The sequence below is a fragment of the Glycine max genome, chromosome 10, assembly GCF_000004515.6.
Source record: "Glycine max cultivar Williams 82 chromosome 10, Glycine_max_v4.0, whole genome shotgun sequence".
Lineage (NCBI taxonomy): Eukaryota > Viridiplantae > Streptophyta > Magnoliopsida > Fabales > Fabaceae > Glycine > Glycine max.
In genome coordinates, this window is record NC_038246.2 from 17496152 (window position 1) to 17511361 (window position 15210).

Here is a 15210-nt window from a genome sequence, read left to right on the forward strand (position 1 = left end):
AAATAATTTGCTTTACATTATTTGACAACTTTTATTACGCATTTTCAAAGTTATAAGATAAATTAGTTTACATAAAACAATTAGTTTGATTTTTTTAAAAAAAATAGACGTTGAAACCAACATGAGATTTTAATTTCATACAAGTAGTATGATCATAGATTTTTTTATTTATTATTTTGTTTCTTTATTTTTTTATTTTATATTTATTGTCTTTGTTTTTTATGTTTCTATACTTTTTGATTTACCAACAAATTTATTTTCTGGTCCAATTGGTATCATTTTAATTTAACGAATTTGTGGATTTAGGTAAACCATGAACACTAAATAATCATCATACGGTAATGGACATGAATTCAAACATTACATTAACTTCAACATAGTGGAAAGAAATAAATTTTGCATCAAATACTACAACTAAGTCATGCTAATTTTGCGACAAGGACACGTCGTCTTCCATTTCCATTACATGTTTACTAAAAACAGCCAAAATTTCTATTGGCCCAAATTTTTTCCAGTAGTTAGACTGCACTAACACCTTCAGCACGTCAGCATTGGTTTTCAGTTCAATAATTTCGAATTTGATAATTTTATCTAAATACTCATAGTGACTTGGTTGTCGAAAAAACAATCGCCTTACCGTTTGTGTTTCATGAATACCATAAGGGGGAATCCCATGAAGCACAACTTGCTTGATCAAATCCTTCAGTTCATCCATGGTACATTTGGAAGGAATGTCAAACTTTTTGGGATTTTTTCCTATGAACGAGTAACCAACAAACTCATTTTGGTGTGGCATGTTCCACCTCCCATTGTAATATAGCAGGGCATCATGAGTAGGGGTCATAGTGGCTTCAAGTAAGTTTAATATATCATCTGGTGTTCTACCAATGGTGCATAATAACTCAATTAGACCAACACATGAAAATTGATGATTACACATTAACATTGTGTTAACATCATCATCATTTTTCAATTGCATACATTGAAAGTGAAGATGATTACCTGTATCTGTGAATGGATGTCGGTAGTAAATTTCATCCAAATATTGTTTGTCGATTAGCTGAAGGTACTATGTATTCTGGTTTTTAACGTTTGAAAATCACAAGCGTTAGGTACTCAAATGGGTACTAGAGTGGAAGCTTGAAAATAAACACCACTTTTGTTGTGAACAATGGATCCATTTGCAAAAATAAAACCTAATGTCAAGTTCACAATTGTCTAACTACTTGTTTCTCCTAAGAATGTCATACTTTGTTCTAAGAATTGGGTTAGGAGAGAACGTGTGATTTTTTACAGTGTTCGACTATGTCATATATATAGATGAGTTCAGTATCATTGCTTCAATTTTTTAAAATAAATACATATCCGTGCACATGGTTTCTGTTTGTGTTTTCAACTACACCAATGACGTGCCATGCTTTATCTTGCATCAGATCAGAATGTGTAGTCAAGTCTTACAATGTTCTATCATGCTTTGTGTTAACACGCATGCATTTCACAATGTATTGTCAACTCAGACAACGATTTATCATACATGCGTACTTTATTTTAGTTGCACCAATTAATTTTTTTCTTAATGCAAGAATTAAGTAATAATTTTTTTGTTAACGCAACAAATATACAAAGACAGATAACTCTAATGTCAAATTCAAATTCATAACGATCAGTCATTAAAAGGTACATGTTCAGTCATCATTTATGTCAACATAGTCTCTTTTGAACATCATGAAACTTTTGTAATATTGCATTCTACTAGTATATGGAGTTGCCCATAGCTTCGCCTGAGGATGACAATTGCTAGACCATAACAATGCTACAGGGGGGTAAAGAACAACGGTCTTTTAAATAAACATGTTATACTTGCAAAAAAAAACTCAATCGTCCACAACTAATTGCATATATATATAAAAAAACAATTTATATCTAGAATGTACCTGAACAAAATGATTGTCATACACGTGACCGATACAAATTATACGATGCATTGAAGAATCTGCCAATGGTTGACTTCTAAGAGGAAAGAACGTTCATGCTTTGTTGTTGAGACAAGGATACAATGTCCTGTCATGCTTTATGTTAATGCGCATGCATTTCTCAATGTATTGTCAACTCAAACAACGATTTATCATACATTCGTACTTTATTTTAGTTGCACCAATTAATTTTTTTCTTAACACAAGAATTAAGTAATAATTTTTTTGTTAACGCAACAAATATACAAAGACAGATAACTCTACTGTTAAATTCAAATTCATAACGATCAGCCATTAAAAGGTACATGTTCAGTCATCATTTATGTTAACATAGTCTATTTTGAACATCACGAAACTTTTGTAATGCTGCATTCTACTAATATATGGAGTTGCCCATTGCTTCGCCTGAGGATGACAATTGCTAGACCATAATAATGCTACAGGCGGTAAAGGACAACGGTCTTTTAAATAAACCTGTTGTACATGCAAAAAAAAAATAAAAAAACTCAATTGTCCACAACTGATTGCATAAATATAAAAAAAAAGCACTTTATATCTAGAATGTACCTTAACAAAATGATTGTCATACACGTGACCGATGCAAATTATGCGATGCACTGAAGAATCTGCCGGTGGTTGACTTCTAAGAGGAAAGAACGTCATGCTTTGTTGTTGAGACAAGGATGCAAGGATTACATTATAACTTGATGCAATGGCATATCCCATGTCGGTTATATCCATCCACTTATCCATAGTCACCTTAATGAAACAAATATAGACGTCAAAGTTAATTTTAAAGTTAAGTCTTAAAAATCAAAACAAAAATTACATACCTTGGTTAACCCATCAACAAGTAGTGACATCCTTAATTCCTCAAATTTGTCTGTGCCACCAAAGAGCTTGATATAGTCATCTGAGAATTTACCAAGTTCTTTAAGCAGATGGTTGCGGGCCAACGACCAAGAGTCTTCACCCATACCTAATAAACCGGCAACCGACCGATATCCACAGTTTCCATCAGTTTTGACATCAACAATGTTATCAATGAAGTCGTGGATAAATGGCTGAAATTGATCCAACATAGGCATGATCCTTCTTGGATTGGGCTGCTTAAAAGATGATGCACTATGCCTCATTGATGAATTGCTATTTTGCACAGAATGAAAAGCATCTACATACTCCTTGTAAGATGAATCACGCTTTGTTGACCTTGGGTTTCTGTTCATCGGTTTCTTCGGTGCACCTTTTGTGTTAACCTTTGTTGGAGGAGAACACATCGAATTTTGATCAGGGTATGGAATTTCCCGAAGTTTAGTGTTTAGAGTAAAATTACCACAAACATCAAGTTCTTCAAATCTTTTGGATATGGTTTCCATTTCTTCCTTGATGCTCACTTCGGGCTCAGATAACCCTTGGTCTAAAAAACTGAGTCTCCTCTAGAACATATGGATTGAATCCAGTGGGATGCAATCAACAACATATTTCGATAGCTCACAAGCACAAGGAAGACCGTGCGTGGATCTCATGACATAACCACAAGTGGAAGGATTCTTGCCAGCATAGTGAACACGCTCAAATTCAGCAGCAATCTGATTTAAAGCATACCTTGAAACCATTCCTAGAAGCCTCTTGTATAAGGTTTTTTTGAAGACATGTCCAACGACATGTGTACTTGTTTCAAACGATGTTTTAATTTTCGTGTGCTGTAGTGTCATCATGTTGTTCATGGCATCCGAGACACTGCATAAGTCTCCAAGGCTATTCTGTAACACTCTTTTTAAAGCCTAGTGAGCAGATTCAACCCTACATTTCAAATACACAAATAACAATAAACATATACAATAATAAAATTCCATGAATTCATCAACGTTAATAGAAATAATTGAACATTTTCATACCTGTTTGTTGTTGTGTTTCCTAAGTGCATCACCTTATTCGTCCAGGCAGCAACAAATTTTTCCTTGTGTGGGATTATCTATGTTTCGTTGACATAGTCAACAAACATTGGCCAAGGTGAACAAGCCATTTCAAACTTCTTCAGGCATTCATCGAACTGCTGCTCCGAAGGACAATTAACCAGACTTCCCCAAGCATCAATGACATACTCCCAAGCATTTTTTTTTACCAATTAATGATTTACATTTGGCCTTGAGATTCTTGTTTATGTGAAAGCTGCACAACAAATTTGTACACTCAGGAAATACAGTTTTCACTGCATTCATCAATGCTAGGTCTCTGTCAGTCACAATAACTCCAAGGAGGGCATCACGTCTTAAAAATATACCTCGAAACCGTTCTAAGGCCCATACCACATTATTAAGACGTTCACCCTCCAGATATGCAAAACCAGCAGAGAATGTCATCCCTGTTGGCGTCACCCCAACAAAATCAAGCAGTGGGAGTTTGTACCTGTTTGTTTTGTAGGTATTGTCTATCAAAAACACCAAATTACAAGCATTGACTAACTTCACTGCATCAGAGTGACACCAAAAGATATCACGAACCACGTCTTCATCCTTTAATTTGTGCCAATGAATATACTGATCCCATTCAAGAAGTTTCATTAGATGTTGCATTTCAGTATCACTTCTTCTTATGGAAGAACAGTATGCACTTCTTGCATTGTATATTTGTTTGATGGTCGTACAACTATTGGCATTGTGCTCCTTCTAAGTTAGCAGAATGTTTCTTGGTTTCACCATTGACTTGGTCATATCAGCAATAAGTGTCTTTTCAGCTTTAGTCAATCGCCCAGCATATGGATGTCCAACTAATGACTTGGTCAATTCATGATTATGAATCCCACACATCAACTTCACCATCCAGCCTTGTCCTCCAACCACTAGCTTGCCACGAAGCTTGAAGGGACACCCACATTTTCTAGTCTCAATATCTCTTCTAACAAATTCTTTCTTCCTACACCTATACTCGCCACTCCTTTCACAACCAATTAACACAAACGAAATTCTTCCTCTACTACCAGTGTTTGTGTTAAACCTTATAATCATTGCCACAAATCCGTTTTCATGAGCAACAGATCGAGCCCACTGCAAAACATCATCTCGGCAGTCAAACACCTACAAAGCAATCCAGATAATTTCAGTTTTCTACAACATATTCATTTTATTAAATCGCTCACAATCATGAACATTATTACCTGAGAATTATTGAACGCATCCGAACAATCAACATGTGGTTCATTCACACCACATTCTTCTTCATTTTGATAATCTATATCAACTTCTTCAGACATTATACTGTCATACATCCATTGATCTTCGTCCATCTTAACAATAAATCATAAATTTCAACACAGACATACAACACCTAACCAAACTAGACATAACATACAAAACTATACATAATATTTTACTATCAGTCACAACAACTCATTATTAGTAAAATGCAAAAATCCTATGTCATTCTACATACAATGAAAATCAATTACACGTATAAACAATTAAATTATTTTTAATTATGACAATACAAACAAAGTAATAATTAAAATAATTATAAAATTAAATAAATTTTACAAATTCAAAATCCATATAAACCTTACGGATTAAGTTGATCCATAAGGCTTATACGGATCAACTTGATCCGTATGGTTAATATCAACATACGGATCAACTTGATCCGTACAAGTCTTACGGATCAACTTGATCCGTATGCTCTACGGATCAGCCCACTCACAAACACCCAACAGAGATGCAGAAATGCGTATCTCATTTGCCGCCAACGTCGAACAAACCACCGCAACATTAAACACTAGCCCCTTCACCTTCACCGAAGCTCACCTATCGCAAGAAAATATCGCACGGAAGAGAGAAACACAAGAAAAAGAAGCTCCGCAGCAAAAATCATTGTGCACCCAGTTTTTTAAAGAAGATAGAAGAAGGGGCATTTCTGGCATTTTCAGAAAATGCTGGATGCACCTAGCATCTCCCTTTTGTTTTGGAGTTTGGGCTTTACCCAAGATCTCTTCTTTTACTCCCAGATCTGGTTCTACTTTTTTATTTTTTTAAGATTGTTGATGCTCCAAATTCATGTTTGTTTTATAATCTGGAACAACAATTTTTGGGGTTTCGTTTTATTTTGCAATCCTAATATGGATTAGGAGGTGTGAAAAGGGGCACTTATCCAACAACATTTTGAGATCAAATTATAGATACTGGTTTATGTACTTTTGGTAGCTGGGTGCAGGAGACATCTTTTGTGCCTACCCTTGAAACTTTGATAATAAAAAAGTGTAAAATGGCACACAAACACTAACAATAAACAGAGATTGGGGAATCGGCAATTGTTGTTAATTAGCTTCCATTTGACTAAATTGTAACCGTAGTGCTTCTCGAATGTAATAGGATTTTAGAGCATTTTTAACATAAAATGTTGCTATGTTTCTTTCTAGCTGATTCTACCAACAAACCATCATTTAACATAAAAAAAACTAACTACAATGCAATTTATAATTAATAATTACAGAGGGGCAAACAAGTAACAATACTACTCAACATTATAAAACATTAAACTACCAAAGGTTCCATGGATGAAAGTTAGCCGTTCAATATTATAATAATACATCCCACGGTCAGGAAAAATTTGTGCACCAAACACAAATTTACCTACTTGACCACCATAGCCTTTGCCATAAAGAATCTGATAAGATAATCATTTTTACAGATTTTATATAATGGGGTAGGGATATATTAGAAGATTGCCAATTAGCACTTCTTAACATTCCTCACAACAACAACAACAACAACAACGCCTTATCCCACTAGGTGGGGTCGGCTACATGGATCAACTTCCGCCATAATGTTCTATCAAGTACCATACTTCTATCCAAATCATTAAGTTCGAGATCCTTCTTGATAACCTCTCTTATAGTCTTTTTGGGTCTTCCTCTGCCTCGAATTGTTTGTCTTCTCTCCATCTGGTCTACTCTCCTCACTATAGAGTCTACCGGTCTTCTCTCTACATGCCCAAACCACCTAAGTCTATTTTCCACCATCTTCTCTACAATAGGCGCTACTCCAACACTCTCTCTAATAGCTCCGTTTCTAATTTTATCCTGTCGAGTCTTACCACACATCCACCGCAACATCCTCATCTCCGCTACACCTACTTTAGTCTCATGTTGGCTCTTGACCGCCCAACATTCTGTTCCGTACAAAATCGCCGGTCTTACCGCAGTCCGATAAAACTTTCCCTTTAGCTTGATCGGTACCTTTGCATCACATAACACCCCCGATGTTTTTCTCCATTTCATCCATCCTGCTTGAATGCGATGATTCACATCCCCTTCAATTTCTCCATCATCCTATATTACAGACCCAAGATATTTAAACCGTGTGACTTGAGGGATAATATGGTCTCCTATTTTCACCTCTGAGTTAGATACCCTCCTACTTTTGTTGAACTTACATTCCATATACTCCGATTTGCTTCTGCTTAGGCGAAAGCCATGTGTTTCTAGAGCTCGTCTCCAAGTTTCCAACCTCTCATTCAACTCCTCCCTCGACTCTCCAAGGAGGACTATGTCATCTGCAAAAAGCATGCATCTCGGCGCTATCTCTTGGATTTGTTCCGTGAGGACATCCAGAATTAAGGTAAAAAGGTAGAGGCTAAGGGTTGACCCTTGATGCAAACCAATTGTGATGGGAAAATCGTCTGACTCTCCACCCTGTGTCCTAACACTAGTCGATACCCTATCATACATATCTTGGATAGCTCGAATATATGCAACCCTAACCCCTTTCTTCTCTAGAGCTTTCCACAAAATCTCTCTAGGCACTCTATCATACGCTTTCTCCAAGTCAATAAAAATCAAGTGCAAGTCTTGTTGGTCCATGCGATATTGCTCCATCACCCGCCGTAATAAATAAATCGCTTCCATGGTCGACCTTCCCGGCATGAAACCAAATTGATTCTCAGTAATTTGAGTCTCTTTTCTTAATCTCCGTTCGATCACTCTTTCCCATAATTTCATGGTATGACTCATGAGCTTGATTCCCCTATAATTTGCGCAATTTTGTATATCCCCCTTGTTCTTATAGATTGGCACTAACGTGCTTCTCCTCTATTCCTCCGGCATGCGTTTTGACCTCATAATTTCATTAAAGAGTTTGGTGAGCCACTCAAGACCTCTATCTCCAAGAGTTTTCCACACTTCAATAGGTATGTTGTCTGGCCCCACCGCCTTACCGTTACTCATTCTTTTCAACGCTTCCTTTACTTCCTGTTTCTGAATCCGACGATAATACTTATAGTTCCGGTCCTCTTCTCTTGTGTCTAGACTGCTAGAGTCATATCCATATCCATCATTAAATAAGTTGTGGAAATACACCTTCCACCTTTCTTTGATATCTTTTTCATGCACTAAGACTTTGCCTTCTTCATCCTTAACACACTTTACGTGATCCAAATCTCTAGTCTTCCTCTCTCTACCCTTAGCAAGCCTATATATAGATCTTTCTCCGTCCCTGGTTCCTAGAGCTTGGTATAGTCCGTCAAAAGCTTGGGCTCTTGCCTCACTCACCGCCTTTTTGGTTTCATTTCTAGCTATCTTATACTTATCCCAAGTTTCAGAATTTCTACACCTAGACCACTCCTTGAAACACTCCTTTTTTACTCTAACTTTGCTCTGAACACTTTCATTCCACCACCACGATTCTTTACCCCTAGGTCCAAAACCTCTAGATTCACCCAACGTCTCTTTAGCCACTTTAATAATCTCTTGGGACGTCTTGTTCCACATATCATTTGCACTTCCTTGTGATTGTCCACACCATCCCTCCCATATCTTTTGTTGGAAGATTCCTTGTTTCTCACCCTTCAAGTGCCACCATTTGATCCTTGGTGCTACCATAGGACTTCTTCTCTTTGCCCTATCTCTAATTCTTACATCCATAACCAAAACTCTATGTTGGGTAGTCAAGCTCTCTCCCGGGATAACTTTACAGTTCAAGCAATACTTCCTATCAAACTTCCTGATAAGGAAGAAATCTATCTGAGAACATGTCCCTCCACTTTTGTAAGTGATAAGATGTTCCTCTCTTTTCTTAAACCATGTATTGGCTATAGAAAGATCCAAAGCCTCCGAAAACTCCAAGATGGATTTACCCTCCCCATTCATCTCCCCTAGGCCAAAACCCCCATGCACCCCCTCAAAACCTCTATCCACGCTACCTACATGTCCATTGAGATCCCCTCCTAGGAAAACTTTCTCTCCTTGGGGTATATCCTGAAGTACCCCGTCTAGATCCTCCCAAAATTTTACCTTAAAGTGTTCTGCTAACCCAACCTGAGGTGCGTACCCACTAATAACATTAAAGGTGTCCTGTCCCACTACCAATTTTAAGGCTATGATACGATCTCCTACTCTTCTTACATCTACGACATCCTTCTTCCACTCCTTGTCCACAATAATCCCTACCCCATTTCTTGATCTGATTTTTCCCGTATACCACAGTTTAAATCCCGAGTTGTCTAATTCTTTCGCTTTTTCACCTGTCCACTTAGTTTCTTGTAGGCACATAAAATTGATCTTCCTCCTCACCATAACATCCACTATTTCCATAGATTTTCTAGTAAGTGTGCCTATATTCCATGTACCAAAGCGAATCCTCCTGTCATGAACTAGCTTCTTTACCCACACCCGTTCACGAAAATGTGGGAACCCTTGCTTACTTTTCACTACATCCGGGCGGCGATGCAGCGGCCCTTGCTCTTTTGACACTGTACTCGAGCCATACAGCGCGTTGCTTCCGGGCAACGACCTAGCATTCACATTATTACGTAATTGATCCATGTCATAGAGATTCGACAAAGTTTTACGTTGACTGTCGAAAGCCTAACACAACCCTCTCCTTTTATCCGGGCTTGGGACCGGCTAAGAATAGCAAAGCTAACCTAGGCAGGATTCCTCACAACACATCCCTAAAAAAAAAAAACATTCCTAAGAGCCATTGCATCACCAAAATAAAGAAGTAAATAAATAAAAATAATAAAATTAACGAGGCCTTAAAACAACCTAAGATGTATATGTTATGAAATTTCTAATATTCAAGCACACATAAGAAAACGAAGAACCTATTGTCTATTCATAAATCATAATTGCTAACTGAGTGAAGTCATATACAAAATGAGCTTACTAGACATCTACACAAAATGATCGTGGAGCATTGGAGCAATGAACAAAGCAGATACATAATAGCCTTAACATTACAAATTACCCGTATGCTTAAAAACAATTTCTTGGAGAAAGCTTTTAGGTCAAGTCACTTTAGACGATAGCCCAAAACTTTTTTCTACAAATTAAAACAGTTTCCATTTTCTTCTCTTTGTTCTCTAACATTTGTGATTCCACTTCCCATAGGAATTTTGGGGCTACCTCTAGGATTCTAGAGGTAATATCTTCCTCGTCCCTAATGATAATAAATCCCTGCACATAATAAGTAGCGCTGAGTTCTTAGGAATAAAAGAAAATGAAAGTTGAATTGCAACATAAGAACTTAAGCGAGAAATAATGAGTCCATTTGATCTCTATACGTAAGTGAATGAACAGGTAAACAAATAGGCACTATATGTCATCAATATTATGCAATAATAAATGAGTAAATAACACATGCACTAACATAGTAAAGATCTTTTACAGTGTCATCCAATGATAAATTGTCATGTATGATAAGTTTATTGATATTTACATTAATTGCCTTAAGAGTTATACCTTTTGTGATTTAAGAAATTTACACATACAATGCATAAATATTAAACTCATAATAAAATTCTACAATATCCTGTTCTAGACCAAGTAACAAGGATCCAATTCACCATGCGTTGGGGGACCAAGGCCCAAAAAGACCAGCACCAACATTGGGCCAGACACACCAGAGGTTCCAGAATACTCTTCTGTTAGAGGAACCTATGTAACTGAAATTACCTCATGACCATGCTAGGTTACTGTTAGATTACATCTTGATATTGTATTTATGATCAGAGAACAATTAGGGGTATATTCATTATCACTCAGATTATATTGATTCTACGTAATTAACGTAGATCCGATTTGTTCATTATAAATAAAGGATTAGTGTGGTCATCCTTGACACACAACATTGTAGTAAAACACTGTTATATGGTATCAGAGCACAAGTTATTCTAATCTTAACAGAGGAATAACAAAAATCATTCTCCACCAAGGACCGGACCTTTATATTCGCCACACCTTTTCCAGCATACTTCTTTCACTCTGTTTCCACATTCCAGTGGATCTTTATGGTTGTTGCACTTATTCTGGCGACCTGCTTCCGCTTTCCAACAACCCTTTGTCCTTTCCCAGTCGATGACACTTTTGTGGCACCCCATTGTCCTGGTGGACCCTTTCTCCTTGTGCCTCTTTCCAGCAACTTGTTTTCAGTTTTCCGGTGACTTCTTCTAATCGCCACCGCTGCATATCCAGCGAGCTTTCCGGCCAACACCACCACCATTGGACTCGTCATGGGGCTGATCTACGCAGATCTGGCAGTCGCTTCCATAGGAGAAGCTTCACGAACTCTTTCATTGCTGCATCAAACAGCACCAGCCGCCTTTTCTGACTGCGTTTTGCAGTGTTGTGGTCGCCCTCCCACATGACCCCACCCTTGCAATTTCGCGTCAATTAGAGCATTTTTCTTACGGATGACCCTTTACTTCTTTTTTCTGCCCTTTGTTTTTCCTTTTTATGCCACCCCTCTTTGTAGATGCAAATGCCTTTGGTGTTTTGATGATGATCATGATGATATGATGCAATTGATGCAAATGGGCTTTTCAAGTTTAACTTCAAGACAGTACTTCAAGAATACAAGTCACAACATCAAGATGATCACTAGTATATTAGGAAGGGAATTCCTAATTGAATTAGCAAAAGGTTTGGCCAAGTAATTTAAATTAAAAAGTGTTTTTCAAAGGATTTACTCTTTGGTAATCGATTACCAGAGGATGTAATCGATTATCAGTGGCCAAATATGCTTTACAACAGCTACTAAAAATTTGAATTCAAATTTTAGACTGTGTAATCGATAACACAATTTTGGTAATCGATTACCAGCAGTTAATAAACGTTTTAAATTCAAATTTTAAAAGCTGTAATCGATTACACAAATCCTATAATCGATTACTAGACAAGACTTTCAGAAAAATAATTAAGAGTCACAACTTCTCAAAAGGCTTTTTCATGACCACCAATGGTCTATATATATGTGATTTATAACACGAATTTGCTCAGAGTTTTTCAGAACAACAAGTGTTTATTCTCTAAAAGAGTAAAATCATTTTATCCTCTTAAGAATTCCTTGGCCAATTCAATTGCAATTCATTAAGGAATTATTTGAGTGCTCAATCTGTAAAATCTATCTCTTTCAAGAGAGATTCATTCTTCTTCTCCTTCTAATTCTCTAAGGGATTAAGAGACCGAGGGTCTCTTGTTGTAAAAGAATTCTAAACACAAAGGAAGGATTGTCCTTGTGTGTTTAGAACTTGTAAAAGGAATTTACAAGATAGTGGAACTCTCAAGCGGGTTGCTTGGGGACTGGACGTAGGCACAAGAGTGTGGCCGAACCAGTATAAATCTGAGTTTGCACTTTCTCTTCCCTTAAACTCCTTTATTTATTATTGCTTTATATTCATTGTTAAGGAAATTTATAACTTAAATAAAAAGTGAAATAGGTTTTTACTTGGGGAAGTAGTTTGGAATATCTTAATTCAACCCTCCCCCCCCCCCCTTCTTAAGATATCTGAGGCCACTTGGCTAACACTCTTTGCGGTGAACAATACCTCATGCCTGTTCTGCCCATGGTTGCCAGACTTCCCGATGCCTTTTCGTCGAAGCTCATCTTCGACCACTGACGCCCATCGCTGAAGACCGCCACACCATCCACGTGCGCAGTCAACTCAAAACACCGTCAAACACGACCCCGCACAGGGTCCTTTTCTGGCGCATGAAGTTCATACACACGATACGTGATACATCTCCGGCAAGCGTCACACTAGTCACCATGAATATCCGGTGCAACCACGCGACTCGAACCGCCTTTAGTTTCTATCGAGTTGACCACATTTGTAACAAGTTCAATTCATATGCTCGAGCTTGAGGGGGAGTGTGAGATTACATCTTGATATTGTATTTATGATCAGAGAACAATTAGGGGTATATTCATTATCATTCAGATTAGATTGATTCTATGTAATTAATGTAGATCCTATTTGCTCATTATAAATAAAGGATTAGTGTGGTCATCCTTGACACACAACATTACAGTAAAACACTGTTAACCTTGGTTGTGACTCACCGACAACTGAGCCCTATAAAGTTCACACTAACTTAGGCGATGGAATGCCTTTGCCAGCACTCCTCACCTTTCATCGTTGTCTTGGACTAACATTTAGACTCATGTCTTCTGCCCCAAAGTAATAAATAAATAAATCTATACTGTATTACTGTTGCACCAATTTCTTCTTCAACCTTTCATAACATTACTTTATTTAATCAAATGACACAAGGAGAAGGACCAAACTTTTAGGTTCCACAATTCTGCAAAATGTCTACACATATTATCATGCAAGTTCAAAAATACGTTTGGACACTTTACATCAGATTTGACCAAAAATCTAATTTTCATCCGTTGCATGAATTTTTACTTTGGTCTCATATATGCAGATAACCATGAAAGATGACAGTTTCGAAAAGTGATTACCAATGGCCGTATTAGTCGATCCATCTCCAGCATGATGTCCTCCAATAAACAACCTTCCCCTTTTCTTTTGTAGTGGGAAAAGAGGTAGTTGGCATGCAGAAGATCATATGTCCGAGGGTAACTTGAAAATGGTTCACACCTAATGTTTCAGAATCTATACATTAGCTGCAGTCAATTAATAATAAGTACAAACACTAGTGGAAAAAAAGTATTTGCGGTATTTAGGATATCAATAGCAAAGATTTACCAATCATGAAAAGCTCCAATCAATCCCCGGGCATAAATTCCAGATAAGGTGTTCTTCATGCTTGCAGGAACTACATTCATTATCCAAACAGGAAACTTATTTAGTGCAACAGCAAATCCACCACAATAAGCATTCATATCCATCACATTGCATATTTCTGTCTTGCTGACATTCATCAGTTTCCAGTAATGACCAATTTGTTCTTGCCAAAAGAGAGTGTCTGAAGTAAATTCATTCTGATTTATACCTGTTCAAAAGGTTAAAGGGTTATCAGACTGAAAAAGACTACTATTGAGCGCACCATAGCAATGCTTGTTTTAACTTTTAATTTCTAGCTGGGTAAATTATCTTTTTAGTCCCTAAACTTTTTAAAATTTCTGTTTTTACTTTTTAGTCCCTGAACTTTTTTCCGTCCTTACTTTTAAGGGACTAAAAGTAAGGATGAAAAAAAAGTTAAGGGACTAAATGTAGTGACGATAGAAAAGTTCAAGGACTAAAAACAAAAATTATAAAAAGTTTAAGGACTTAAAAGATAGTAAACCCTTTCAAGTTGAATGATTAAACAATAGTAGTCCTCACTTTTGGGGAATTGATTCTTACCTATCCCATCGAAAAATAGGGGATGGACCAGCAGTTGTCTATCTATATTCATATGTTATCAATATGTACATTGATCCTTATAAGAATGCTTTCATTTTAGACAATTTGGAGAAATGTTCAAGTACAAGTCAGTCTGACAATAAAATATATTTATTCGGGAAATAATAACAATAAAATATGTAAATTTTTTATTTTTTTTATCATCTAGGCAAGTCAATTATGTTCCCACAGAACTTGAAGTTTAAGAACAGAACTATTCTGCAACAAAAACAATGTTAGCAAAGCTAATTTCTGCTATGCTGCAGATTGTGCCTTTGATTAAAAGCTAAGACCTGAATAATATCTAAAAGCCATTTGAAAGTACATTTTAATAATAACAAATCTGTTGTTATCTGACATGTTACCAGGACCTTCATTTAAGGCCATTTGAACAAAAATCTGTGTGGACAAGTAAATATCAGTACTCTCTGCACATGCATGAAGTTTCCACTGGAAAGGTTGGAAAAGTATAATTTAAGAGTAAGGAAGCTGTAAAATATGGACAGAAAAAATTAGCTTCTTTCACTTGTACAAAAAAATGTGGACAGACCTATCATGTTAAGGTTCTCAGAAAACACTGAATGGCGCTCGTGAGTAGGAAGAAGCTTGTAAGAATCTG

At 36.8% G+C, this 15210-nt stretch overlaps 3 protein-coding genes across 4 annotated transcripts in view; all 3 read right to left on the reverse strand.

Annotated features, from left to right (window-relative positions):
* Window positions 1-2234: 2234 nt before the first annotated feature.
* LOC102669424 (uncharacterized) lies at window positions 2235-4420 on the reverse strand. 2 transcript variants are annotated; one of them, XM_026124079.2, is made up of 4 exons: window positions 3872-4420; window positions 2807-3776; window positions 2541-2732; window positions 2235-2447 (listed from the first exon to the last, which is right to left on the reverse strand). In XM_026124079.2, exons 2-4 carry the CDS (start codon window positions 3347-3349, stop codon window positions 2283-2285), a joined length of 900 nt encoding a protein of 299 aa, XP_025979864.1. In that variant the 5' UTR covers window positions 3350-3776; window positions 3872-4420; the 3' UTR covers window positions 2235-2282. The 2 variants fall into 2 exon arrangements, with proteins under 2 accessions (XP_025979864.1, XP_040861586.1); XM_041005652.1 differs by having other exon boundaries at window positions 2235-2732.
* LOC121172956 (uncharacterized) lies at window positions 3410-5521 on the reverse strand. Its single transcript, XM_041006183.1, has 3 exons — window positions 5131-5521; window positions 4694-5050; window positions 3410-3562 (listed from the first exon to the last, which is right to left on the reverse strand). Exons 1-3 carry the CDS (start codon window positions 5257-5259, stop codon window positions 3410-3412), a joined length of 639 nt encoding a protein of 212 aa, XP_040862117.1. The 5' UTR covers window positions 5260-5521.
* A 4527-nt stretch (window positions 5522-10048) lies between these two features.
* Window positions 10049-15210, reverse strand: part of LOC100789198 (probable methyltransferase PMT7) — a 10141-nt gene continuing 4979 nt past the window's right edge. Inside the window, exons 5-8 of the mRNA XM_003556902.5 lie at window positions 15142-15210; window positions 13953-14199; window positions 13706-13844; window positions 10049-10416 (exon numbers count right to left, since the gene is read on the reverse strand). Coding sequence (XP_003556950.1) covers window positions 10258-10416; window positions 13706-13844; window positions 13953-14199; window positions 15142-15210 — 614 coding nt within the window. The 3' untranslated portion in view covers window positions 10049-10257. The remainder of the gene's footprint in view (window positions 10417-13705; window positions 13845-13952; window positions 14200-15141) is intronic.